This window comes from Nicotiana attenuata, unplaced genomic scaffold (genome assembly GCF_001879085.1).
Source record: "Nicotiana attenuata strain UT unplaced genomic scaffold, NIATTr2, whole genome shotgun sequence".
NCBI lineage: Eukaryota > Viridiplantae > Streptophyta > Magnoliopsida > Solanales > Solanaceae > Nicotiana > Nicotiana attenuata.
The window spans coordinates 248,888-275,722 of record NW_017671078.1 but is presented as its reverse complement, the minus strand read 5'-3'; the positions used below and the strand labels follow the sequence as shown (position 1 = coordinate 275,722).

The following is a 26,835-nucleotide window of genomic DNA, read 5'->3' as shown; positions in this document are numbered from 1 at the left end:
ACATTAAGCCAAATGGATAAGAAAGGTTGGGTAGGTAAAATTGTAACTAGCTTTCAAATGGAAGAAGGGCAATTATTTTTGAAGCTCAATGCGCGTTTTGCAATAATTGCTCGAAAAACAACAAAGTACCTGAAGGGCATCGTGGAGGATATCCTTGTGAAGCTCCCAAAAACTCTTTTTTCCTTCTGGCCGTCCCATAAAGAATCAAGATTCAGAGTACCCTTATTCATTTCACTTTAGATTGAAATTCAGGCATAAATTAATATCTTTTAAAATAAAGCTAGATGTATAAGCACTACACAGAATGACCATCTCAAAAATTTGAAGAAAAAATAATCAAGGAAACAACGTTCTCTTTTGTTCCTCCAATAAATGAGGCAGGAGTGACATTCTTAAACACAACATACAGGAAGCAAAATTATGGTTCCCACGGTAAGGTTAAACAACACAGTATGGCCTAGGAAAGGATGCTAATTAGTTCTAGGAGCAGCCCATTCAACTCTAAGGATGAGATTGTCATAACCATAGCCATTCAGCTTGTTTATGGCCCTCTCAGCATCTTCTCTGTTGACGAAGTTGACAAAACCAAATCCTCTGCTCATTCCAGTCTTTTGATCAATGGCAACATACACTCGGCTGACATGACCAAAGGGACGGAACAGCTCCAACAAGTCGGCCTCCCGAGTGTCCTCGGAAAGGTTGGTGACCCTAACAGAGTTCTCTTCGTTTCTTCTTCTCATCTCAGTGCCACCACCACTTCCCCTCTCAGCACCACCACCTCTCATGCTCGGAGGTACATAAGCACCCTTTTGAGGACCAGCTCCAGTGGCAGGCGCTTCCGCTGATGGTGGCTTATCCATGAAGGTGTCACTTGGCTGAGCAAGATCCTTGAATGGGCATTTTGATGTCCAATGATCACCCTTCTTCCCACAGGTCCTACACACCATAAGAACAGCCCCTGCTTTTCCAATTTGAGCCAATGAGTCTCCAGCGGCTTTAGATTCGTCTTGCTTGGAACCTGTTCAGAATTAGATAATGACAATGACAGAGTTAGGTATACTTTAACTTCAGCTCAGGCAAGGGATGTGTCTCCTTCAATACTCGCACACAAACACAGCATCTAACACCACAGCGCCAAAAAAAAAAGCAAATCAAAGGGAAAAGATCCACCCCTTAATTGAAAACACATATGAGGGTACAACTCACCAAACAGTTCTCCATTACTACAATGGTCACACATGCATCAATGCGAGTTAATAATGTGTACAACTCTCAGAAACGCAGATGAGAGAGAACAATTCACCAAACAGTTTCTATGACTATACTGGTTACACATGCATCCATGCGAGTCAATATGTGTACAACTTTAATGTGTTCAACACTCAGGCTACCATTACAGGAGAAATAGTTTCAATAATACAATCTCGTTCCTTAACAAAGTTGCAATGTTCATTAAAATAGCTACACAGGCAGCATTCCACAAGTGTATAATTTTCTAATTTCTCATAACTCAAATAGGAGACCGCATATATAGCTGCAAAGCCAATCTTTTTCGTCAACAAAGGTGCAGAACCAATACCAAAGCTGATACGAATCTTGGCAAATGCATACAGTTAATTGCAATTCCTTAACTCACTACTTTGGTTGGATAGCAAATAATAAATGATCTTGAATCTAACATGTGCCATGCGACTGTATAACTACATATATTAAGCCGCACGAGGATCTGACTAAATATGTTTTTAGCAAATAATAGCTATACTTAAATGGGATACCTGATATGCAGATGCAGGAAAAAAGACAATCTTTTTCCCTATTCATGGGATAGAACTAAGATATCAGATATTTCGCATACTAAGACTAAATCCTGCATCATAACATATTGCATTCGACTAAAGAGAACAAATTTATCCAAAAGATGGCCCTTATTTCAAACCAACCAACAACCTTTTAACAACCCCCCAAACCAAAAACTAATTCTCCATATACTATTCAATCATTACTACCTTTGAACTGCAACAAAACTCGACAATTTCCTTCTTTTCCTTTCTCCATATAGACAGAGATCTGACAACTACTCATTTTATCAGAACAAAATCACATCGACCAGATAATTACCCTGTTACAGTAGTCAAAAAATAGCAACCAACTCACAACAAATCAGATAATAAGTCCAGATGAGGATCTAGGATTTAAACATGGGTTGGAGTTCCGGATTCTACCACTCCGATTTGATTTACTGAGTTCGAAATCCATTATTTCTATTTATTTAATGGATTTTAGACACATGTACGAGGTCCAAGCCAAAGCTACTTATGATCTATATCCGCTTTCCCCTGATAATAACACAAAAACAGCATACCCAAAAAAACCTAACGGCCCAATTAACAATAAACACAGAATAACAAATCACAACAGAAAGAAAATCCCAATTAAGATTAAGCAAAGACGAGAAGAAAAGATCGATACCGGGGGCTCTAGGGCGCTCAAGAATAATCTCCTCAGTAGAAACCATGGTGAGACGAGCACCCACGTCCTCATGAACTGCATCCCCAAACTTAGGCCAAGACCGCCTCTCAACAGCCCCTTTGCTCAGCCTAGCATTCGCAAGCTTACGGATACGTGTCGTAGTAGTGATTTTCACCTTGTTTCCTTCAGCGTTAAATTTGTATTCCACTACTTTCTTCACCCCATTCTCGTCTGGCCCAAATATTTGCTTCGGCGGTAACAGGAAATCCAAGTCCTCCGCATCATCTTCTAGCTCCCCCCATCGGAGTTTTGGTTGGTTCGTCGCTTCCATCGCCATTGAAAGATGAGCCGCTAAGGTCTAGAGAGATAAAGAGACAACAACTATTTTGGTATTAGGTTTTGTTTTATGTTTTATTGAGACCAATTTTGGTATACATAAAAGAGGGTGTAGTGGCGGTGAAGGAGTGGGCTGGGCTTCAATTTTGCAGTGATGGATTTCTTTGTTTAATATAGCACGAGTTAGCCACTTTTAGGTGTAGTATTTAAAATATAGTCAATTTTTGTAATGTATTTAAAGCAAGCTTAGACGGGAAAAAATAGACTGCTTATTATTTCAGATCATGAGTCTGAAGTTCAGCATAATAGTTCAAAACTTCAGATCTTTGAACGGGAATTTTCAAACTTTTGTGATTCTAGTCGGAGGTCTGAAGTTTGATTTGAGGTGGCTAAATTTTAAATACTTTATAAATTGCAGCTATTATATAAATAGCGATCCTATTTCTGCACTACGTCTGATTTCTTTCATTCTTCTTTTTCCTCTTTTCTTTCTAGTACTTCATTGGCAAAACAAAAAGTGTCTGTTTATAGTTTCCTTTATATCTCTTTATAGTTTTAATACAACGAGATTCAATAGGACTAAGGACCCATTTTGGCCCTAAGAAATTTTTCATATTTTTACTTTGTTCAAATCAGTATTTGTTTATGAAAATTTCAAAAATTACTTGAAAATTAATTTCCAAATTTTTTAAAAATTTTAAAAACTCCAAAAAAGTTATTTTTCAAATTATTCACAAAAATTCAAAAACAGCTTCGAACTGTATTCATATCCACTTAAAATTTCAAGTATCATTTTCACCTAAAAATTAATTTTACTTTTTTTTTCGAATTCTTAAAATTCTTATGTGCAAACGCCCTCTAAAAGTGACCAAGAGACCATCAAAGTCAACTTTATTAGAGTGTGGTTCGATTTTTAAACTTTTTAAGAAAATGAATATTTTGTGAGAATATGGATAGTGTCGATGCTTGAAGCTTCCTGTACGAAAATGGAAATAAAATAGATTATATTGAAAAGCGGAATATAGTAAAATAATTAAGAAAATATACAAATAAATCACATATAAAAATGTTGGTGAGATGTTTAACTGGAACTTTATTAGTGCTACATTAGTCCGACGCAAAAAAAATATTATCTTCTTTTAAAGGTTAGGTAATTTCGTTTAAGCATGTAGTTTCTTTTTTTTTTTTTTTTTTTGGTCAAACAGGATAATCTATATAAATATATAAAGTTGAAAATTAAAAAAGTGATGTAGCACCTCTTATATGTAAGAAAATCTATTTATCTTTTTTCTCAATTTTTTGCTATTTTATTCTTATTTTCCATCTAAAAATTTGCAGAAATTTAAGGTTACCAGATTTATTTACTTCGATTATTAATTTTATTTATCACTCCATTACTTTCCTGAAATCTCTCTGTTTTCCTTGTATTGCTTTTTGTATTGGGAAAAATTGAGTTTACATATTAAAAAAGTGTGAAGATGACGTGTCATGACACGTAGGCTGGTCAAATAGTCAAAGAGTTACAGTTAGCCAAGAGGCACGAGTAGTAATAGATGCGAGCAAAAGCAAAGGAAGAGGTACGGGCGGTTATTTAAAGGATACAGCGCCAGTACCTATTCAAGAAATTTAAGTTCAATAATCAAGAAGAGTCAAGGGAATGAATCTGACAATATACGAGGGTCCAAATACAGTATTTGATAAGCATCAAATGCTGAAAACGTTAGAGAATCTGTCTTAAATGTAATGATTATGTAACGTAGCATTCAATGTCATTTATTGCCCATAATAACCTTATTATGACCAAAGCAAGGCACTTACATCCGAAATAGCTATAAAATGAGAGGATTGAACAGTTGTAGGGAAACGAAAGATCATCTGAATATACTTTGGTTTACTTGCTTTATTCAATTATATTCTGGCTATTCAAATTACTTTCTTTTATACATTCTTGCGATTATCAGTAACCGGTGTTCTTCTAAATTATAGCTTTAGTCAAAATTCTATTTTTTGGTTAAACAAATTGGTTCCGTTACCGGGAATCTGATAATCCATTTTATTTTAGCCTAACTTTCCTTGTTACATCAACCATGTCAAACAACAATGATAACGCTCCAAGAAACCAAGAAATAACCCAGCAACTTCAGGGAGATCCACAAAACAATAACGTACTGATTCCTTCTCCACGAGGCTCTCAACGGCGATCTCGTGAAGGCACTCCTGATGGGTCTTACACAGATGGACAGGCTCAATTTGAGAATGTTGAAACTATGGATGAGGCTTTGCAAAAACTTATTGTCGCACAAGTCAATAAAGCTCTTCAGGCTTTTGTTAGTCAATTACCTGTTGCACCACCCACACCCACACCAAATAACAACACGCTAGAGAACCCTCGTTACGGGCTCGTTAATTCAGGTAGTGGTGGAACCCCCAGCGAATCACAGGAGGGAGAACTAGGTAATTTAGTTAATTCTGATTTACAAAATTTAGTACTAACATTGCAGAAACAGCTCAAAGAGCAAAGTGACCGCATAGAGCAAATACCCAAGGTGTCACCCGTGATCAAAGGGGTAGATATGGATAAATATTCACAACAACCCTGGAAGCCAAGTGCTGCTCCCTTTTCAATCCCAAAGAAATTCAAAATGCCTGATATACCAAAATACGATGGAACAACAGACCCGCGAGACCACGTGACTGCATTCACAACAGGCGTAAAAGGCAATGATTTGACTAAGCAGGAGATTGAATCTGTATTAGTCCAAAAATTTGGTGAAACACTCACTAAGGGTGCACTAACATGGTATTGTCTTTTACCCGAAATTCTATAAATTCTTTTGTTGAGCTTGCAGATTCTTTCATCAAAGCACACTCGGAAGCCCAAAAAGTCGGAAAAAAATGGAAGATATTTTCAAGATCAAACATGGGGACTCAGAATTGCTTAGGGAGTTTGTGGACAGATTCCAGCGTGAAAGAATGATATTGCCACGTGTACCGGATAACTGGGCAGCTATAGCATTCACGAGCAATTTGAATGAAAAAAGCTCAGAAGCTACAAGGCGACTCAAGGAAAGCCTTCGTGAATTCCCAGCTACAACAAGGAATGATGTTTACAACCGTTATAGCACAAAACTGAGGATTGAAGAAGATATTATTTCACGACATCAAAAAGAAGAAAAGGTAAGCTCAAAACGGGCTGAAAACAAAAAAAGGTCCGGTAAAAACAGGTACGAGCCATACATGGGATCTGCGGAAGAGACTCACGCTAAAAACAGGACAATCAGAGGTACGATCATAGATCAAGGAATAGGAGTCAGGCTCATCATCAAGATTTGGGAGTGACCGAAGCGCACGTGAGCCACGAGACGATGATGGAGGTCTAAAGGCAAGGTTTGGGGATTATAATTTCAACGTGAGCACTTATGAACTCGTGGCTGTTTTAAGAAGCATGGAGATAAGGTACGGTGGCCAAAGGATATGAGATCAAATCCAAATAGACGAAACCCTGATCATTGGTGCGAATTTCATAACAATCACGGGCATAAAATAGCAGATTGCAGGTTTTTACAGGTGAAGCTGATCATTCGTTAAAACAAGGGTATCTCACTGAGTTATTCAGTGAGAAAGGTAAACAAGCATATATAAAGAACAGGCAGGAGCCTCCAAAACCACCTTCTCCAAAAGAACTGTCAACGTTATAAGTAGGGGTGAAGAGATCAATGGTGTATCATATAAAAAGATTTCCAAAGTAACAATTACCCACGGGAAGCGGCCGCGACATGTCTTGGAGGAAGAAAATATTATGTTCGATGATGCAGGTGCCGAGGGTCTATTAGCTCCACATAACGACGCACTGGTAATATCTTTACTTGTACATGACACTAACGTGAAACGAGTTTTAATTGATCCAAGTTGTTCCGTGAACATTATTTTGGTAAGAGTATTATGTGAGATGCAAGTTGAAGATAAAGTGATACCAAAGGCGCATACTCTATCTGGATTTGATAATTCTAGTGTTGTCACAAAAGGAGAGGTAACACTCACCACATTCGCTGAAGGAGTCATCAAAGATACAAAGTTCCAGGTGGTAGATATGGAGATGGCTTACAACATAATTCTTGGGAGACCATGGATCCACAAAATGGATGTTGTTCCTTCAACCTTGCATCAAGTTATTGAATTTTCACCGCCATGGGGAATATGTCAAATCAGGGGGGATCAACAAACATCCAGGAGCATCAACTCCGTGGCTAATTTAAGTGCGAAGGGTGAAGAGAAATAGCAATTACAGAATCCAGTTGAGGATAACTTAACATCAACCTCAACTGAACAAGGGCAAACGGATGTGGATTCAAGGCCCGATTCCATTCAAGAACCAGAGGAAAATGAAAACATCAAAACGACGATAGAAGAGTTGGAGGCAGTGGTTTTGTTTGTACACTGGCCAGAAAGAAAAGTGTATATAGGAGCCAATCTCAGCGCGGATATGAAACGTAAGCTGATTGAATATTTAAAAGATAACGCAGATTGTTTTGCTTGGTCCCATTCTGATATGACAGGTATACCACCGGAGGTAATGACTCATAAGTTGAATGAAGACCCATCCATCCACCTATCAAACAAAAGAAGAGAAAGCAGGGCACTTTAAAAAATCAGGTGATTCAGGACGAGGTGCACAAATTGTTAAAGAATGGATCTATTCGCGAGGTAAAGTATCCTGGGTGGCTAGCCAACACTGTTGTGGTACATAAAAAGAACGGTAAATGGCGAGTCTGTGTAAACTATATAGATCTTAACAAAGCTTGTCCTAAAGACTCTTTTCCATTACCTCATATAGATCAACTAATTGATGCTACTGCAGGGCATGAGTTGTTAAGTTTTTTAGATGCATATTCAGGTTATAATCAGATTAAAATGGATCCGGGAGATGAAGAAAAAACTTCATTCATAACAAACAGGGGGACTTACTGTTATAAAGTAATGCCTTTTGGTCTAAAGAATGCAGGAGCAATGTATCAGAGGTTAGTTACCAAAATGTTTCAAGAGCATTTGGGAAAAACTGTGGAGGTCTATATAGATGATATGCTCGTTAAAACTCAGCACTCAGGAGATCATATATCGCATCTGTCTGAAACGTTTAAAATTTTGCGGAAATTTAATATGAAGTTAAATCCCGAAAAATGTGCATTTGGTGTTGCATCAGGTAAGTTCTTAGGTTTTCTTGTTTCTAACCATGGTATTGAGGTGAATCCTGCACAGATTAAGGCCATTAAAGAAATCCCTGATATACTTTCGAGCAAGAAAGAAGTTCAAAGATTAATAGGGAGGATTGCAGCATTGGGAAGATTCATTTCTAAATCATCAGAGAAATGTTTTAATTTCTTCTCAGCCCTTAAGAAGCAGGATCATTTTGAATGGAATGAGGAATGTCAACAGGCACTCAGGAATTTGAAAACATACTTATCAAATCCACCTTTGCTAGCAAAACCAAAGGCTGGGGAAAGACTACTCATCTACCTTGTTGTTTCAGAAGTAGCGGTAAGTGCTGTTTTGGTTCGAGAAGAACAAGGTAAACAATCCCCTATTTATTATGTTAGTAAGTCTTTGTTAGATGCGGAGACGCGGTATCCTCAATTAGAAAAGCTTGCACTTGCATTAATCATGGCATCTAGGAAATTAAGACCTCACTTTCAGTGTCATCCTATTGTTGTATTAACTGCCTATCCTTTACGTAATATTTTACATAAGCATGAATTATCAGGTAGGTTGGCTAAGTGGGCTATAGACTTAAGTGAATACGAAATCACGTACCAGCCTAGAACTGCTATAAAATCACAAGTGTTAGCTGATTTCATGGTTGATTTTAGCCAAGGGATGCAATTAGAAGCAGAAAAAGAATTACAGGTGCTCAATGGAGCTAATCCAGGAACTTGAACTTTATTCGCTGATGGTTCATCTAACGTAAAAGGTGCAGGTTTAGGGATTGTCTTGGTACCACCTACGGGTGAAATCATTCGACAAGCTATCAAATGTCATTTTATAACTAACAATGAGGCAGAGTATGAGGCTGTGATTGCAGGTTTAGAATTGGAACGAGAACTTGGCATAAATCAAATTATAATCAAAAGCGATTCACAACTCGTGGTTAATCAAATGCTGGGGACTTATACAGCCAGGGAAACAAGGATGCAACATTATTTAGAAAAGGTGCGGGAATTGATAAAGCAATTTCAAACCTGGAAGGTTACACAAATACCAAGGGATGAAAATCTCGAAGCAGACGCCTTAGCCAATCTCGCATCTGCGGCTGACGTAGCAAATGATGCAAGCGCCTCAGTTATTCATTTATTTCATTCAGTTCTTGACCCCGACAAGAAATAGGTAAATTTTAATAATTTAACTTGGGATTGGAGGAACGAAATTGTTGCTTTTTTGCAGTATGGAACCATCCCTGATGATAAGAAAAAAGCTCATGCGCTTCGAAAAAAGGCTGCTCGGTACTGCTTAAACCAGGGCAACCTATATCGTAAAATGTTCGGCGGTCCCTTAGCCAGATGCCTTGGACCTTCTCAAACGGAGTACATAATGAGGGAAATACACGAGGGGCATTGTGGGAATCACGCCGGAGGAAGATCACTGGTGAGAACCTTAATAAGGGAAGGTTATTACTGGCCTAAAATGGAAGAAGAAGCAGAAAGTTCGTGGCCAAATGTGATAAATGTCAAAGGTACGGTAATAATATGCATAGACCTTCGGAGTTATTACATCCAGTCATTGCACCATGGCCGTTTATGAAATGGGGAATGAATATCGTAGGTCCATTACCACAAGCAAAAGAGCAGGTAAAATTTCTGCTCGTACTCACTGATTATTTTACTAAATGGGTAGAAGCAGGAGCATTCAAACAGGTACGAGAAAAGGAAGTCAAAGATTTTATTTGGCAAAATATCATATGTCGATTCGGTGTACCAAAGGAGATCGTATGTGATAATGGCCCTCAGTTTATAAGAACTCAAATCACGGAATTTTTTCAAAGTTGGCAGATTAAAAGGATTACATCTACACCTTATCATCCGGTGGGTAATGGGCAAGCAGAATCAACGAACAAGGTTATTATCAGTAACTTAAAGAAGCATTTAGAAGAGTCAAAAGAAAATTGGCCAGAAGTGCTACCTGGTGTTTTATGGGCATATCGCACAACAACAAAAACAAGTACGGGAGAAACACCATTTTCATTGGTTTATGGAGCAGAAGCTTTAATTCCAGTTGAGATAGAGAGAGCCAAGTACGAGGTTTGCACATGCAAAAGAAGAGTCTAATAACGAAGAAATGCGTGTAAGCCTCGATTTACTTGAAGGAAGAAGGGAAGCTGCATTAGTAAGAACGACAGCACAAAAACAAGTCATAGAACGGTACTACAACCGGAAAGCACGCCTTAGATTTTTCAAAATTGGGACTTTGTGCTCAAAAAGGTTTTTCGATCTACAAAGACAGCTAATATGAGAAAATTAAGTCCAACATGGGAAGGACCCTATAGGATCTGTGGCATTGCAGGCAAAGGAGCATATGAGTTGGAAACAATGGATGGCAAAATATTACCTTCGCATTGGAACGCTGTTCACCTGAAGAGATACTATTTCTAAGGAATACCCATGGTCAGGTACCCATCTTTTAAAGTTTATTTTTGAATTGTTAAAATTTTACTAACGATTTTAGATGATAGGCAAAAAGCTAACCCGTACTAAATGATGAGTCACGACCTGTAAGGCACACGGAATAAACTAAAATTCCTGGCCTAGGGTTACAATTATTCTGATAGAAATACAAACGGGTTAAGCAGTCTTCATCTAAAATCGCACCTCCGAGTCCCGTATGTTTTTCCTTTTCAGGAAAAGGACCAAATGAGAGAAACAATCAAGTGCTCGAGGCTTCATACTTCAACGCTCAAACACTTGGGGGACTACATAATATACACGAGTATGTGTTTAAAGAAGGCAAAGAAGATTGAGGAAAAATCAAGAATGACTGGGTCAATAGCTGGTTTGAATCCTAAGGTGAAAGGGTATGTATAAACAAAAGAAAACCCCATCAAGTAAGAAGTGATTCTCTGATTTGGGTTAGGAATAATGATAGGAAAGTCATCACTCCAATGGCAATCTTTGCGAACTACAGGAGCCAAAATTTCTGTAATCTGAGTGGGAAAAGCATCAGCACGATCTAAAGTAGACACCTGATTCCTAAGAGATTCTCTGTCATGATAAAAAGACAATTCCGTAGGGACTATCTCTTCTACTAAAGGTTCTCGTAATGGTTCAGAAGGTTCTTTACCCTTAGAGGAAGATTTTTGAGAAAGGGAACCTCTGGTTCTGGAAGAAGGGCCAGAACCAGGAGATAAAACAGAAGGGCCTCGTACAGATCCCGAACTGCGGTGCCTACCTCCCCTTCTGCCCCTGCTAAGAGTACTAGGGAAGGTATCAACAATGGAAGCCTTTCTAGGGTTAGGGTTCGACGAAGACATAATGAAAAAAGATGATACGAGGAGGAAACAAACAGAGATTTGAAAAATAAAGTGTTCAGTAAACTTTATGGGACAAAGACAAAGAAAGAAGTTATATTTATATTGATGATCAACCGTCAAAGGAAAAAGTGCAATGATGAAGGGCCATAATAATGATAACTGACACTTCGTGACACGTGTGAAACGCATTAAATGAAAGTGACAATTGAAGTGTCAATTCTGTCACAGCATTAATGGTGACAAAAATTCCCGTTTTAATGAAATCCACTTCCCAAGTATTCAATTGGTGAATAAATAGTAAGTGGAGGGACTATCTGTATTGGAAAAAATTGAGCTTACATATTAAAAAAGTGTGAAGATGACGTGTCATGATACGTAGGCTGGTCAAATAGTCAAAGAGTTACAACTAGCCAAGAGGCACGAGTGGTAATAGATGCGAGCAAAGACAAAGGAAGAGGCACGGGCGGTTATTTAAAGGATTCAGCGCCCGTACCTATTCAAGAAATTTAAGCTCAATAATCAAGAAGAGTCAAGGGAATGAATCTGACAACATACGAGGGTCCAAATACAGTATTTGATAAGCATTAAATACTGAAAACGTTAGAGAATCTGTTTTAAATGTAATGATTATGTAATGTAACATTCAATGTCATTTATTACTCATAATAACCTTATTATGACAAAGGCAAGACATATATCTCAAAAATAGCTATAAAAAGGGGAAGACTGAACGATTGTAGGGATACGAAAAATTATCTGAATATACTTTGGTTTACTTGTTTTGTTTAATTATATTCTGGCTATCCAAATTACTTTCTTTTATACATTCTTGCGATTATCAGTAACCCGTGTTCTTCTAGGTTATTGCTTTAATCAAAATTCCATTTTTTGGTTAAACAATGGAGTTAGAAGTTTGAAGAGTGTGTATATATATATATATATATATATATATATATTGATTGTCCAGAAGATGTGGATTTGTTTGTTCTTTCTAAAGGACAAAATATGGGGTTATTGCTAAGGAAACAGAGAAATAATTAAAGTTTCAAAGAATCTTGATACTTATATACAGGTAACTCTGTGACCTATATGTGTTTGTAGTACACACTAAAGAAAATACTATGAATTAATTAGCGCCGGACAGATTCCATTGCTAAACAACATATTTCTGTTGTTAAACCAGTTCAACATTAATGGATAGTGACGAATTATCAAAAACGATTTAATATTAGCGACGGACTAGCAAGGAATTTCATAGCTAATTTTTTTTCTTTTTGTAGTGAGTATATGTTCTATTTATAATACATGAATGTTACTTGGATAATTATCATAACATATTTTCAACCTCTAGTTGCTCAAGTACGTAGTTATGCTTCTCTGATGGAATTCTCTACCAATGTTAAGCTCTAGTCTTTTTAGAAATTGCCCCACCATGGCTTCAAAAAAGATTTAACTTGTACACTGATGGTATAAAAAGTATACAATTTAAGCCATATTTAATGCTCTTCTTTAATTAGTGGAATTTTACATTAGTAACTTGTTCATTTCGATCAAGGTTTTATTGATCTAAAATGAACCAACATATATTTAATTATGTTGGTTTTTAGGCGAATGTAAGGAGTTGGACGTGAAGGGGAGCTTTGGAAAAACCGTAATGTTATTTCCGTGTGACCTATAGGCCAAGGGAGGTTCGAGCCGTAGAAGCAACCACTAACGCTTGTATTAGGGTAGGTTGTCTACATCAAACCCCTAGATGTGCGGCTCTTCCCTGAACTCTACGTGAATGCGGGATGCTTTGTGCACCAGGCTGACCTTTTAATTTTTATAAGGAGTTAGACATTACGATCGTGCAATAGGTTCTTGGTAATATATGTTGTGTGATGCTACTGTCAGAATTTGTATCAGTGTCCTTCTAATATGAAGAGAAATAGAAACAATTCATATATATGAATGGTGATGACAGTTAGCTAGGGTTTAAATTCTTTGACTTTTTTACTCTAATTAGGTGGTGGATATGATAAGAAAATTACCTTTTATTGTTCTAATACAAAACGACAGTGTATTAAGCTTGAAATGCCAGAAAAATTAAGCATAAAAGGACAGTAGTCTAGATATGCAATAATTCTTGAAGTACATTTTTTGATTCTCTTGAATTAATATTCTCTCCAGGTTTGAACAGATCCTCGTCCTTTGCCTTTGCCACTCTTATCAAAATCTTATATTATGTTTTGTTTCTTTCAATATTCCCAGATATAAATATCATAGTGATCGTTAATGCAAATAATCTTTCTTTTCAACCACATATCTTTCTCTAAGTAAAAGTTAAGCCCTTGGGGTGCGTGCGGTAATACATCTAAGAAATTATTCCATCGAACGTACTTCTCTCTGGATACAGTAATAGATAATGTCTAAGCGAAAGAACTTACACCAACGAGTGATAGAAAAATACTTTTGACATCTCAAAAAGAAATATTCCAAAACTATGTCTAGATTCACTTTCTTACTATATTAATGAGTCACTATTATAGTAATTATTTTAAGTATATTTGTAACAGAAAATTAATTTAATTTTGTAGTCAATTGGGACAAAATTAATTTGGCTATTGAATGAGATTTGAACGTTACTTTTGGTTATAAAAACGTCTATTACATTTGATAGCCTTAATGGCTTATGATTTTAACGTATAAACCTTTGACGAGCCTTTATGGCTTAGACATTTTAATCAGATGGTGTATTCCATTTTTTGGACTATATAAGTCCTTTGTGTGGTCACTTTGAAAAAAAAGGGAAAAAAAATCTAAGAAAGTATCTTCTCCTCTTTCTTTTATGCCGGGGCTTTTTTTTATTTAATCTTTGTTGTTTCTGCTCCTAGTTATACTAGAAGGACTTGTTGAATCTTGGGGGATACGCGTAATTTCATATATCACTGTGTGGGCGAAATATCCTTAAGGACAGTGTCCTTGACACGCCTCAAGCTAAACTTTTTATTCTCCATAATCATCCAATATTTTCCGACAATCTGTCCCGACCCTAAAACCGACCCGATCGTGATGGCGCCTATCAAAAACTAGACCAGCCGACAGAATTCCCAAATCAAACCATTATTCTATAAAAGCCATTTTTAAGTCATTAATTAACAAGTAATCTCATAACATAAGTCTAAATAACTAGTGCGGAATAAATACACCAGCCCGGCATCGGGGTGCCACAAGTCACGAGCATCTACTAAGGTCTGAATACAATGAAGAGTCTAAAAAATATACTAAAAACAATCTGAGGAGGATAAGAGGGAGAAAAGCAGGGCTGCAAACGCCGGGCAGCTACCTTGCTAACACCGATGAACATGCCACTGAGTGATCAACACCCGCTACCGGGTTCAGAAATACCTGAATCTGCACACAAGGTGCAGGGAGTAATGTGAGTACGCCAACTCAGTAAGTAATAAAAGTAAATGAAAGCTGAGCAGTAAGAAAAAAGAAAATTCCACGTCACAGCACTACAGCAAATACAGTACATTTCCAAAACTGTACAGAACTCAATTATCTCGTAAAACAAATTCAATTTCAACCTTTTCTTTTAAAACATCATTCAATAGTTTCAAATAAGTGAAGAAACAGTGAGGCAAAATGATAGAAACGTAAACAGCCCCTCGGGCAAGACATGTACCATAAACCGCCCCTCGGGCAAATATCAACAGAACCAGCCCCTCGGGCTACCTCACAATCGCTCGTAATCAGCCCCTCGGGCAACAACATGATACAACAACAGCCCCTCGGTCAATATCACATCACTTACACTGGGTACCCGCGCTCACTGGGGGTGTACAGACTCTGGAGGGGCTCGTACAACCCAAGTGCTATAACAAGCCATCTCGTGGCATAAATCAGTCAGGCCCTCGGCCTCATAATAACAAGCCACCTCGTGGTATAAATCAATCAGGACTTCGGCCTCACAATATCATGAATCAATAACAGCTTGTTGCGGCGTACAGCCCGATCCCATAATATTCTCACAACGTAGGCCCTCGGCCTGCCAAGACCCTAAACCCGGACCAGGTCGTGATGGCGCCTCTCGTGAAGACAAGGCCAACCGACACACTTCTAATTCACTTTAAGCAATTAAAATAATAAATACTAAGTCTTTTACAGAATTAAAGTCCCTAAAAATAAGCAGCTAACAATATTAATTGCGAAATTTAAACCAACACAGCCCGACATCGGGGTGTCACAAGTCATGAGCATCTAAAATAATACTACAAGTCTGAAAGTCTACTCCACTACCACATAACTGAATCAGAAAGGAAATGAGATAGAGGGAGAATGCACTAGGCTGCGAATCGCCGGGCAGCTACCTAGTGAATCTCCGGAAATCTGCTGGACAACTCTCAACCCTCGCTAGCAGGACCTGTAGCGCCCGAATCTGCACACAGGGGTGCAGGGAGTAAAGTGAGTACTCCAACTCAGTGAGTAATAACAATAAATGAAGGCTGAGCGATATAAAATCACGTTAAACACAACAATAAGCTATAAGAGGCAGTATAGAATCGGTAAACACAATTAAAAAGTGAAATCTCATAAAACACCTTTTAAGTAGTTAGACAAATAAAGGAAATGCAGCTAAAAAAGGTAAACACATAAGAACCGCCCCTCGGGAACAATAACAACAGAATCTGCCCCTCGGGCAATATCACAGAACAATACCAGCCCACCGGGCTATATCTCATATCACAATGGGTACCCGTGCTCACTGGGGGTGTACAGACTCCGGGAGGGGCCCCTTATGTCCTAAGCGCAATATCAAGCCATCTCGTGGCATCATAAATAGGCTCTCGGCCTCATATCAATCACAAGCCACCTCGTGGCGTACAATCTCAGGCCCTCAGCCTTATTATCATAATTAGTATATCACCGCTGTAGCGTGCAGCCCGACCCAAAAGTAATCTCACACTATAGGCCCTCGGCCTTACTCAGTCAGAATCTCATAAGCCCCTCGGGCAACAGTAAACATGATGCTCAGCTCAAAATATCTTTTAAAATATCATTTAAAGTGTTCAAAATAGAGTAACATGGCTGAGTTTTGAAAACAGTAAAATATGGCATGACTGAGCACAAGTATGAAATCAAACAGTAAGGAAAAATATCAGTAAAGATCCCCTAAGGGTCCAAAGAGTTGGCACGAAGCCCAAATATGGCATTTAGCCCAAAATATAATAATATCAAACAATTAGCTATCAAATACACAGTAAAACAGTCATTCGGGATGGACTAAGTCACAATCCCCAACAGTGCACGACCCCACGCTCGTCATCTAGCGTGTGCGTCACCTCAACATAGCCGAATGATGTGTAATCCGGGGTTTCATACCCTCAGGACAGTATTTAAAATCATTACTCACCTCAATCCGGCCCAAACTTTAGCTCGCAATGCCTTTGCCCCTCGAATCGGCCTCCGGATGCTCCGAATCTACCAAAAATCAGAATACCCAATGAACTGCGGACTCAATTTACCCTTCTTTCCAAATCTCATAACACCCTTCATGGGTGAAACCTTCAACAGAACCTTCTCCCCAACCATGTAGGACACATCCCGAACCTTCCGGTCCGCATAGCTCTTTTGTCTCGACTGCGCTGTACGAAGCCTCTCCAGAATCACCTTCACCTTGTCTAAAGCATCCTGTACCAAATCTGTACCCAGTAGCCTAGCCTCGCCCAGCTCAAACCAACCAACTGGATATCTACACCGCCTCCCATACAAGGCCTCATAAGGAGCCATCTGAATACTCGACTGGTAGCTGTTGTTATAAGCAAACTCTGCAAGCGGTAGAAACTAATCCCATGACCCTCTGAAATCAATGACACAAGCGCGTAACATGTCCTCTAATATCTGAATAGTGCGCTCGGACTGCCCGTCCGTCTGAGGGTGAAAAGCTGTGCTCAACTCAAACTAAGTACCCAACTCTCGCTGTACAGATCTCCAAAACTGTGAAGTAAACTGAGTACCCCGATCTGAAATGATAGAAACTGGGACACCATGCAAACGAACAATCTCCCGGATATATATATCTCTGCCAACCGCTCTGAAGAGTAAGTAGTACAGATAGGAATGAAGTGCGCGGACTTGGTCAGCCGATCCACAATCACCCAAATAGCATCGAACTTTTTCAAAGTCCGTGGGAGCCCAACTACAAAGTCTATGGTGATCCGCTCCCACTTCCACTCTGGAATGTCCATCCGCTGAAGCAAGCCACCCGATCTCTGATGCTCATATTTCACTTGCTGACAATTGAGACACCGAGCTACAAATACCACAATGTCTTTCTTCATTCTTCTCCACCAATAATGTTGTCTTAGATCCTGATACACCTTCGCGGCACCCGGATGAATGAGTACCGCGAGCTATGGGCCTCCTCCAGAATCAACTCCCGAAGCCCATCTATATTGACCACACATATCCGGCCTTGCATCCTCAACACCCCCATCATCACCGATAGTCACATCTCTGGCATCATCATGCTGAACTCTGTCCTTAAGGACAAGCAAGTGAGGGTCATCATACTGGCGCTCTCTGATGTGCTCATATAAGGAAGACCGAGAAATCACACAAGCCAATACCCTACTAGGCTCCGAAATATCCAACCTCACGAACCGGTTTGCCAAAGCCTGAACATCCGCTGCAAGAGGTCTCTCCCCAATTGGAATATATACCAAACTCCCCATACTCACCGCCTTTCGGCTCAAAGCATCGGCCACCACATTGGCCTTCCCCGGGTGATACAAGATAGTAATGTCATAATCCTTAAGCAACTCCAACAACCTCCGCTGCCTCGGATTGAGATCCTTCTGCTTGAACAAGTGCTGGAGGCTACGATGATCAGTATACACCTCACAAGACGCACCATACAAATAATGCCTCCAAATCTTCAACGCGTGAACAATGGCAGCCAACTCCAAATCATGAACAGGGTAGTTCTTCTCATGAGGCTTCAACTGACGAGAAGCATAGGCAATAACTCTACCCTCCTGCATCAGAACACACCTAATACCAACTCTCGAAGCATCACAATACACGGTATAAGAACCTGAAGCTGATGGCAATACTAACACTGGAGCTGTGGTCAAGGCAGTCTTGAGCTTCTGAAAGCTCTCCTCACACTTATCGAACCACTGAAATGAAACACCCTTCTGAGTCAACTTGGTCAAGGGCGATGCAATAGATGAAAATCCCTGAACAAACCGACGATAATAACCCGCCAAACCAAGAAAACTGCGGATCTCTGTGGCTGAGGACAGTCTGGGCCAACTTTGAACCGCCTCTATCTTCTTCGGGTCAACCTGAATACACTCGCTGGACACCACGTGCCCCAAGAAAGCCACAGAACTGAGCCAAAACTCACATTTGGAGAACTTTGCATAAAGCTTCTCCTCCCTCAATCTCTGTAACACCACTCTCAAATGCTCCACGTGCTCCTCCTGACTACGCGAGTATACCATAATATCATCAATGAAGACTATGACAAATAAGTCGAGATACGACCGGAACACGTTGTTCATCAAATGCATGAACGTTGCTGGGGCATTGGTCAGCCCGAAAGATATCACCAAAAACTCATAATGACCATATCGGTTCCTGAAAGTTGTCTTAAGAATATCTGAGTCCCTAATCTTCAATTGGTGAACCCGAACGGAGATCAATCTTGGATAACACTCTCGCTCCCTGAAGCTGGCCAAACAAATCATTGATACGAGGAAAAGGATACTTGTTCTTAATTGTTACTTTGTTAAACTGCCTGTAATCAATGCACATTCTCATCGTGCCATCCTTCTTCTTCACAAAAAGAACCGGCGCACCCCACGGTGACACACTAGGACGAATGAACCCCTTGTCAAGGAGCTCCTAAAGCTGCTCCTTTATCTCCTTCAACTCCGCTAGTGCCATATGATATGGTGGAACAGAAATGGGCTGAGTGCCCGGCACCAGGTCAATACCAAAATCAATATACCTCTCTGGTGGCATGCCCGGCAGGTCTGCAGGAAACACATTGGGAAAATCCCTCACAACTGGAACAGAATCAATACTGGGAGTCTCTGCACTATCATCCCTCACAAATGCTAAGTATGAAAGACAACCTTTCCCAACCATACGCTGGGCCTTCAAGAAAGAAATCACCCTGCTGGGAACATAATCGATCGAATCTTGCCACTCAATCCGTGGCACACCAGCATAGCTAACGTCACTGTCTTGGCATGACACTCCAGAATAGCCCGGCACGGAGATAACCAGTCTATGCCCAAAATAACATCGAAATCCACCATACATAACAACAATAGATCCACTCGGGTCTCCAGACCCCTAATAGACACAACGCATGACCGGTACATACGGTCTACCACAACTATATCGCCCACCGGCATAGAGACATGAACAGAAGAAACGAGGGACTCGCTGGGCATATCCAAATAATGGGAAAAATAAGACGACACATAAGAGAAAGTAGAACCAGGGTCAAATAGCACAGAAGCATCCCTGCGGCAGACTGAGATAATACCTATAATCACCGCATCTGAAGCAATCACATCAGGCCTAGCTGGAAGTGCATAGAAGCGAGCCTGACCACCACCGGATCGACCTCCCCCTCTGGAGCGGCCCCTGGATGACAGTCCTCCACCGCTAGCTGGATGGGTGGGTGGTGAAGTGGCTGGGGCTGAGGCTGATGGCTGACCCCTCTGTTGAGATAAACCCCCAAGACGACAAGGACACTACCTCCACATATGACCCATCTCTCCACACTCATAGCAACTCCCGGGTGCTAGATACGGGGACTGATAGGAACCCCTAGCACCGGAATGACTAGCAGATGCACCTGGAGTAGAAGAATCCTGAACTGATGGAGCACGGGACGAACCCTAGGGTGGAAGTGCACTGAGTGAGGAATGACCCTGCTGAGAACCGTAAGAATCATGGCTTGATGATGCCCCAAGATAACCTGGGCGAGCTGACTGAGCATGCTTGAACTGACGGCCTCTGCCGTGTTGATACTGGCCCCTCGAAGGAGCACCCCCAAAACTACCATGACCTCGAGGCCTCTTGGCCTCCCTCTCCTCGCGATCCTGGCGACGAACTGACTCAATCTCATGAGCAATATCCACGACCTCCTCAAACGTAGCACCTGACACTCTCTCCCTAGTCATGAGAACCCGAAGCTGGTAGGTGAGGCCATCAACAAACCTCCTAATCCTCCCTCTCTCCGTAGCAACCAGCCAAATAACATGTCGAGCTAACTCTGAGAACCTCATCTCGTACTAAGTAACAGTCATATCCCCCTGTCTCAACTGCTCGAACTGCCTACCCAACTCCTCCCTACGGGACTGTGGAACATACTTCTCCAAAAATAGAGCGGAGAACTGCTGCCAAGTAAGAGGTGCCGAACCAACAGTCCTACGCCTCTCATATGCCTCCCACCAAGTGAAGGCAGCTCCGGTAAACTGAAAGGTCGTGAATGCAACCCCGCTGGTCTCCAGAATACTCGCAGCGCGAAGAATCCTCTGACATCTATCTAAGAAACCCTGGGCATCCTCGCCCTCAGCACCGCTGAAAGTAGGAGGCTGGAGTCTGCCAAACCTCTCCAATCTTCGCTGCTCGTCCTCTGGCATGACTGGAGCTACGTAACCCTGAGTAGCTGCCAGCGACTGGGCTAGTGGTGCCTCCGTTGTGTGAGAACCTCCCCCTGCCTGAGAAGTGGCTGCGGCAGTAGAGACTGCGACCGCCTGAGCAAGACTCGTACATACTGTCAAAATCTGGGCCAAAGTCTCCTGAAGACCCGGAATCACAATGGGCACAGCTGGTGCCTGAGCTGGTGCTGCTGGAGTGTCCACAACTGGGACGTGCTCCTGAACTGGGGTGACAGGTGGATCTGCAGGTGCTGCCCCAGCTGCTGTGTCGGCTGCACCTCTGCCCCTACCACGGCCTCGACCGCGTCCTCGACCTCTGGTGGTCATCCATCCTGACCGGTCGCTCGTGTCCTCACCATCTGTGAGAGAATAAAATAACAGAAGTTTAGTACTCGGATCAACAGATTCGCACGACAAGAATTTCAAGAATCTGGAGTTTTCCTAAAGGTTCTGTAGCCACTCGAGGATAAATACAGACGTCTCCGTACCGATCCGCGAGACTGTACTAAACCTGCTCATGACCCGTGAGACCTATGTAACCTACACTCTGATACCAACTTGTCGCGATCCTAAACTCAGACCCGGTCGTGATGGCGCCTCTCGTGAAGACAAGGCCAGCGGACACACTTCCAATTCACTTTAAGCAATTAAAATAATAAATACTAAGTCTTTAACAGAATTAAAGTCCCCAAAAATAAACAGCTAACAGTATTAATTGCGGAATTTAAACCAACACAGCCCGACATCGGGGTGTCACCAGTCATGAGCATCTAAAATAATACTACAATTCTGAAAGTCTACTTCACTACCACATAACTGAATCAGAAAGGAAATGAGATAGAGGGAGAATGCACTGGGCTGCGAATCGTTGGGCAGCTACCTAGTGAATCTCCAGAAATCTACTGGACAGCTCTCAACCCTCGCTAGCAGGACCTGTAGCGCCCGAATCTGCACACAGGGGTGCAGGGAGTAAAGTGAGTACTCCAACTCAATGAGTAATAACAATATATGAAGGCTGAGTGATATAAAATCACGTTAAACACAACAATAAGCTATAAGAGGCAGAATAGAATCGGTAAACACAATTAAACAGTGAAATCTCATAAAATACCTTTTAAGCAGTTAGACAAACAAAGGAAATGCAGCTAAAAAAGGTAAAAACATAAGAACCGCCCCTCGGGCACAATAACAACAGAATCTGCCCCTCGGATAATATCACAGAATAATACCAGCCCCTCGGGCTATATCTCATATCACAATGGGTATCCGCGGTCACTGGGGGTGTACAGACTCCGGGAGGGGCCCCTTATGGCCCAAGCGCAATATCAAGCCATCTCGTGGCATCATAAACAGGCTCTCGGCCTCATATCAATCACAAGCCGCCTCGTGGCGTACAATCTCAGGCCCTGGGCCTTATTATCATAATCAGTATATCACCGCTGCGGCGTGCAGCCCGACCCAAAAGTAACCTCACAATACAGGCCCTCGGCCTTACTCAATCAAAATCTCATAAGCCCCTCGGGCAATAGTAAACATGATGCTCAGCTCAAAATATCTTTTAAAATATCATTTAAAGTGTTTAAAACAGAGTAACATGGCTGAGTTTTGAAAACAGTAAAATATGGCATGACTGAGCACAAATATGAAATCAAACAGTGAGGAAAAATATCAGTTAAGATCCCCTAAGGGTCCAAACAGTTGGCACAAAGCCCAAATATGGCATTTAGCCCAAAATATAATAATATCAAACAATTAGCTGTCAAATACGCAGTAAAACAGTCATTCGGGATGGACTAAGTCACAATTCCCAACGGTGCACGACCCCACGCTCATCATCTAGCGTGTGTGTTACCTCAACATAGCCGAACGCTGTGTAATCCGGGGTTTCATACCCTCAGGACAGCATTTAAAATCATTACTCACCTCAATCCTGCCAAAACTCTAGCTTGCAATGCCTTTGACCCCCGAATCGGCCTCCAGATGCTCCGAATCTACCAAAAATCAGAACGTAGTCATCAAAATATGCTAAAAGGACAAAGCCCACTCAAAAATAATCGATAAACAACGCAAAACCCGACCCCCGGGCCCACGTTTCGGAATTCGATAAATTTTACATCAATAGATTCCTTATCTCCCCACGAGTTCATACATATCAAAAATTCCAAAATCCGACCACAGATTGTCTTTCAAATCCTCAATCAAAGGCCTATGTTTCTAAGCCCTAGTTCCTCCATTTTTGGCTTAAATTCCATTAATTTCAGCCCTAATCCGTGAATTAATACAATAGGAGCGAGTTTTAGGTCCAAATTCCTTACCTCAATGAAGCTCCCTTGAAATCCTTCTTCAAAAATCGCTCAAAACTCCCGAAATCGCTTTTAAAAATGGTGAAACCCTCTGAAAATCGCGAAGGAAGAAATATATATTCTGAGCCAGACTTTTCGCACCTGTGGTCAATCCACCGCATCTGCGGTCCAAGGTACCGCATCTGCGGTTTTCACTTAAGCTCTGCCTTTCCGCATCTGCGATGACCAATCCGCACCTGCGCCATCGCAGGTGCGGTCACACAACCGCTTCTGCGGTCTCAGCCAAACACGCCTCTGGCCGCTTTTGCGGTTCCCTTATCGCTTCTGCGAGACCGCACCTGCGGTCACCTAGTCGCAGGTGCGGTTATGACAGCAATTAGAACACTTCAGCTGCCAAACCACTTCCAATCTTCCCGTCAACCATCCGAAATCACCCCGAGGCCCCCGGAACCTCAACCAAAAGCACCAACAAGTCTTATACTACCACTCAAACTTATACCAACCTTCAAAACACCTCAAACAACATCAAAACCACCAAAACACATCGAATTCAAGCCTAAGGTTCTAAAATCTTCCGCATTCCGCTTTTGATCAAAAAGTATACCAAACCACGTCCGAATGACCTGAAATTTCGCACACACATCCCAAATGACATAACGGAGCTACTGCAACTTCCAGAACTCCATTCCAACCCCTATATCAAAATCTCACCTATCAACCGGAAAACGCCAAAAACTCACTTTCGCCAATTCAAGCCTAAATCTATTCCGGACCTCCAAAACACATTCCGATCACGCTCCTAAGTCCCAAATCATCTCCCGAAGATATCAGAACCATCGGAACTCACATCCGAGCCCTCTAACACACAAGTCAACATCCGATTGACTTTTCCAACTTAAGCTTTCTTAAAGAGACTAAGTGTCTCAAACCTTCTCAAAACCTTTCCGAACCCGAACCAACCAACCCGATCCCATATAAAACCGATAAATAAAGCAATAAGAAGCAAAAATGGGGGAAACAGAGCGGTAACTCATGAGACGACCGGCCAGGTCGTCACACGGCCTCACTCAGTTAGAAACCTCTCGAGCCACTCGGGCTAACAGTAAAACAGATGCTCGGTCCAAAATATCTTTTATAGAATCAAAACGGAGTAAATAGAACCGAGTTATGAAATCAGTAAAAAAAAACATAGCATGACTGAGTGTTAATATTAAACCAAAAACAGTTAGAAAACAGTAGTAAAAAGCCCCTAAGGGTCCAAACATTCGGCACGAGGCCCAAATACGGCATTCAGCCCCAAACATAGTAATACTTTCCAAAACACAATAATATCAAACAGTTTTCAATCAAATATGCGACTTAATAGTCGTACGGGGCGGACCAAGTCACAATCCCCAACGGTGCACGACCCCACGCTCGTCATCTAGCGTGTGCGTTACCTCAAAGTAGTGAAACAATGTGAAATCCGGGGTTTCTCACCCTCAGGACAACATTTACAATCATTACTTACCTCACCGGTCCAAACTCTAGCCCGCGATGCCTTTTCCTCTTGAGTCGGCCTCAACTCGCCCCGAATCTAACCAAAATCAGAATCATAACATCAAAATAGGCTAAAGGAACAAAGTCCACGCGAAAATATTCAAATTACATCGATAATCCCGAAATTGGCCAACCCCGACCCCCTGGCCCACGTCTCGGAATTAAAAAAAAATCACACAACTAGAATCCTTATCCTCCCACGAGTCTATACATATAAAGAACATCAAAATCGGACCCCAAATGGCCTCTAAAATTCCCAATTTACACTCTCCAATTTCAAACCTTAATTCTCAAATTTTAGGCTTTAAATCCCATTAATTTCATGTCTAATTAGTTAGAAATCACCATATAATCGAGTATTGAGTTCAAAACATTACCTCCAAGTGTTTCCCATTCAAATCTCTCTTCAATCTCTCTCAAAAAGCTTCAAAGCCGCTAAAAAATGGTGAGAAATGAGCTGAAAATCGCGAAGGCAAGAATTTATATGTTCTGCCCAGGGGTTCCGCATCTGCGGTCCAATACCGCACCTGCGACCCCCGCACCTGCGACAAGAAGTACGCATCTGTGGAACTTCACTTATAGTCCCCATCCGCACCTGCGATCAAGCCACCGTATCTGCGGGCTCGCAGGTGCGTCTAACCTCCGCTTCTGCGCTGCATCCCCAGCCAACTGGCCTTCACTCCTGTGATAAAAAATGCCGCTTCTGCGGCGCGCACCTACGGTCCCCAATCCGCAGGTGCGGTTATGACAGAAACACAGCAGCTTCAGCTGCAAACTCTATTTTCCAACTCTCCGATAACCATCCGAAATCATCTCGAGGCCCCCGGGACCTCATCCAATAATACGAACAAGTCACATATCACTATTCAAACTTATTCCAACCTTCGAAACAGTAAAAACGACATCGAATAACCAAATCACCCTCGGATTCAAGCCTAAGGATTCTAAAACTTCCGAATTCTGCAAGCGATCAAAAAGTCTATCAAACCTCATCCGAATGACCTGAAATTTTGCACACACATCACAATTGACACAACGGACCTACTCCAATTTCCGAAATCCCATTCTGACCCCGATATAAAAAATTACCACTACCAACCAGAAAACGCCGAAATTCCAATTTCGCCAATTCAAGCCTAATTCTACCACGGACCTCCAAAATACATCCCGAATACGCTCCTAAGTCCAAAATCACCCGACGGAGCTAACCAAATCATAAAAATCCAAATCCGAGATCGAATACTAAAAAGTCAAGTCTGAGTCAAACCTTTCATATTTAAAGCTTCAAGCTGAGAATCATCCTTCCATATCTATTCCGATTAACCTGAAAACCAAAACCGACGATTTACATAAGTCATAATACATCATACGGGGCTAGTCATGCCCGAGAACTGGCGAGCGAAGTGCAAATGCTCAAAACGACCGATCGGGTCGTTACATCCTCCCCCACTTAAACATACGTTCGTCCTCGAACGTGCCCAGAGTTGTTCCAAAAGCCAATGAATCGCTGTATAACCTTACCATGCACATACCCAGGGGTGATCCCACGTCACCCTGCCGCATATAGGTCTGATAATGCAACATGACTGAAATTTTGCAATCCAACCAAGCCCATGAACCTTAGAACCCAAATTTCCACTTCCGAAATTATCTACAAGATCTGAACCTCACATCTACACACCGAATAAATCTGAACACGCTGTATAAGTCCAAACAAGCTGTATCAAACCCTATCTATAACCCAAGATGTAATCACATGACATACCACATAACTCAAACACTCGTAGCGATAACTTTAAATCACAGCAGCTGATCAAACAACCCAATACCGGTAATAAGCGCCTTATCAAGCAAAGCCTCATTCCAGCACTTCCGTATACTACCAATGATGAAAGAAACACGCAGAAAGTCATAACCATTCCTCAGATCAACCATTCATGAAGCTCCCTGTCCTTTGTCAAGGACCATAGTAAATTCATAAGCCGAATCCCGACGTTATCCTTCC

General features: G+C 41.3%; 1 protein-coding gene across 1 annotated transcript; it reads right to left on the bottom strand.

The window, feature by feature from the left end:
• Positions 1–265: 265 nt before the first annotated feature.
• On the bottom strand, positions 266–2,887 carry LOC109205756 (eukaryotic translation initiation factor 3 subunit G-like). Its single transcript, XM_019368501.1, has 2 exons — positions 2,470–2,887; positions 266–1,018 (listed from the first exon to the last, which is right to left on the bottom strand). The coding sequence occupies exons 1-2, from the start codon at positions 2,804–2,806 to the stop codon at positions 471–473; spliced, it is 885 nt and encodes a 294-aa protein (XP_019224046.1). The 5' UTR covers positions 2,807–2,887; the 3' UTR covers positions 266–470.
• Positions 2,888–26,835: the final 23,948 nt, after the last annotated feature.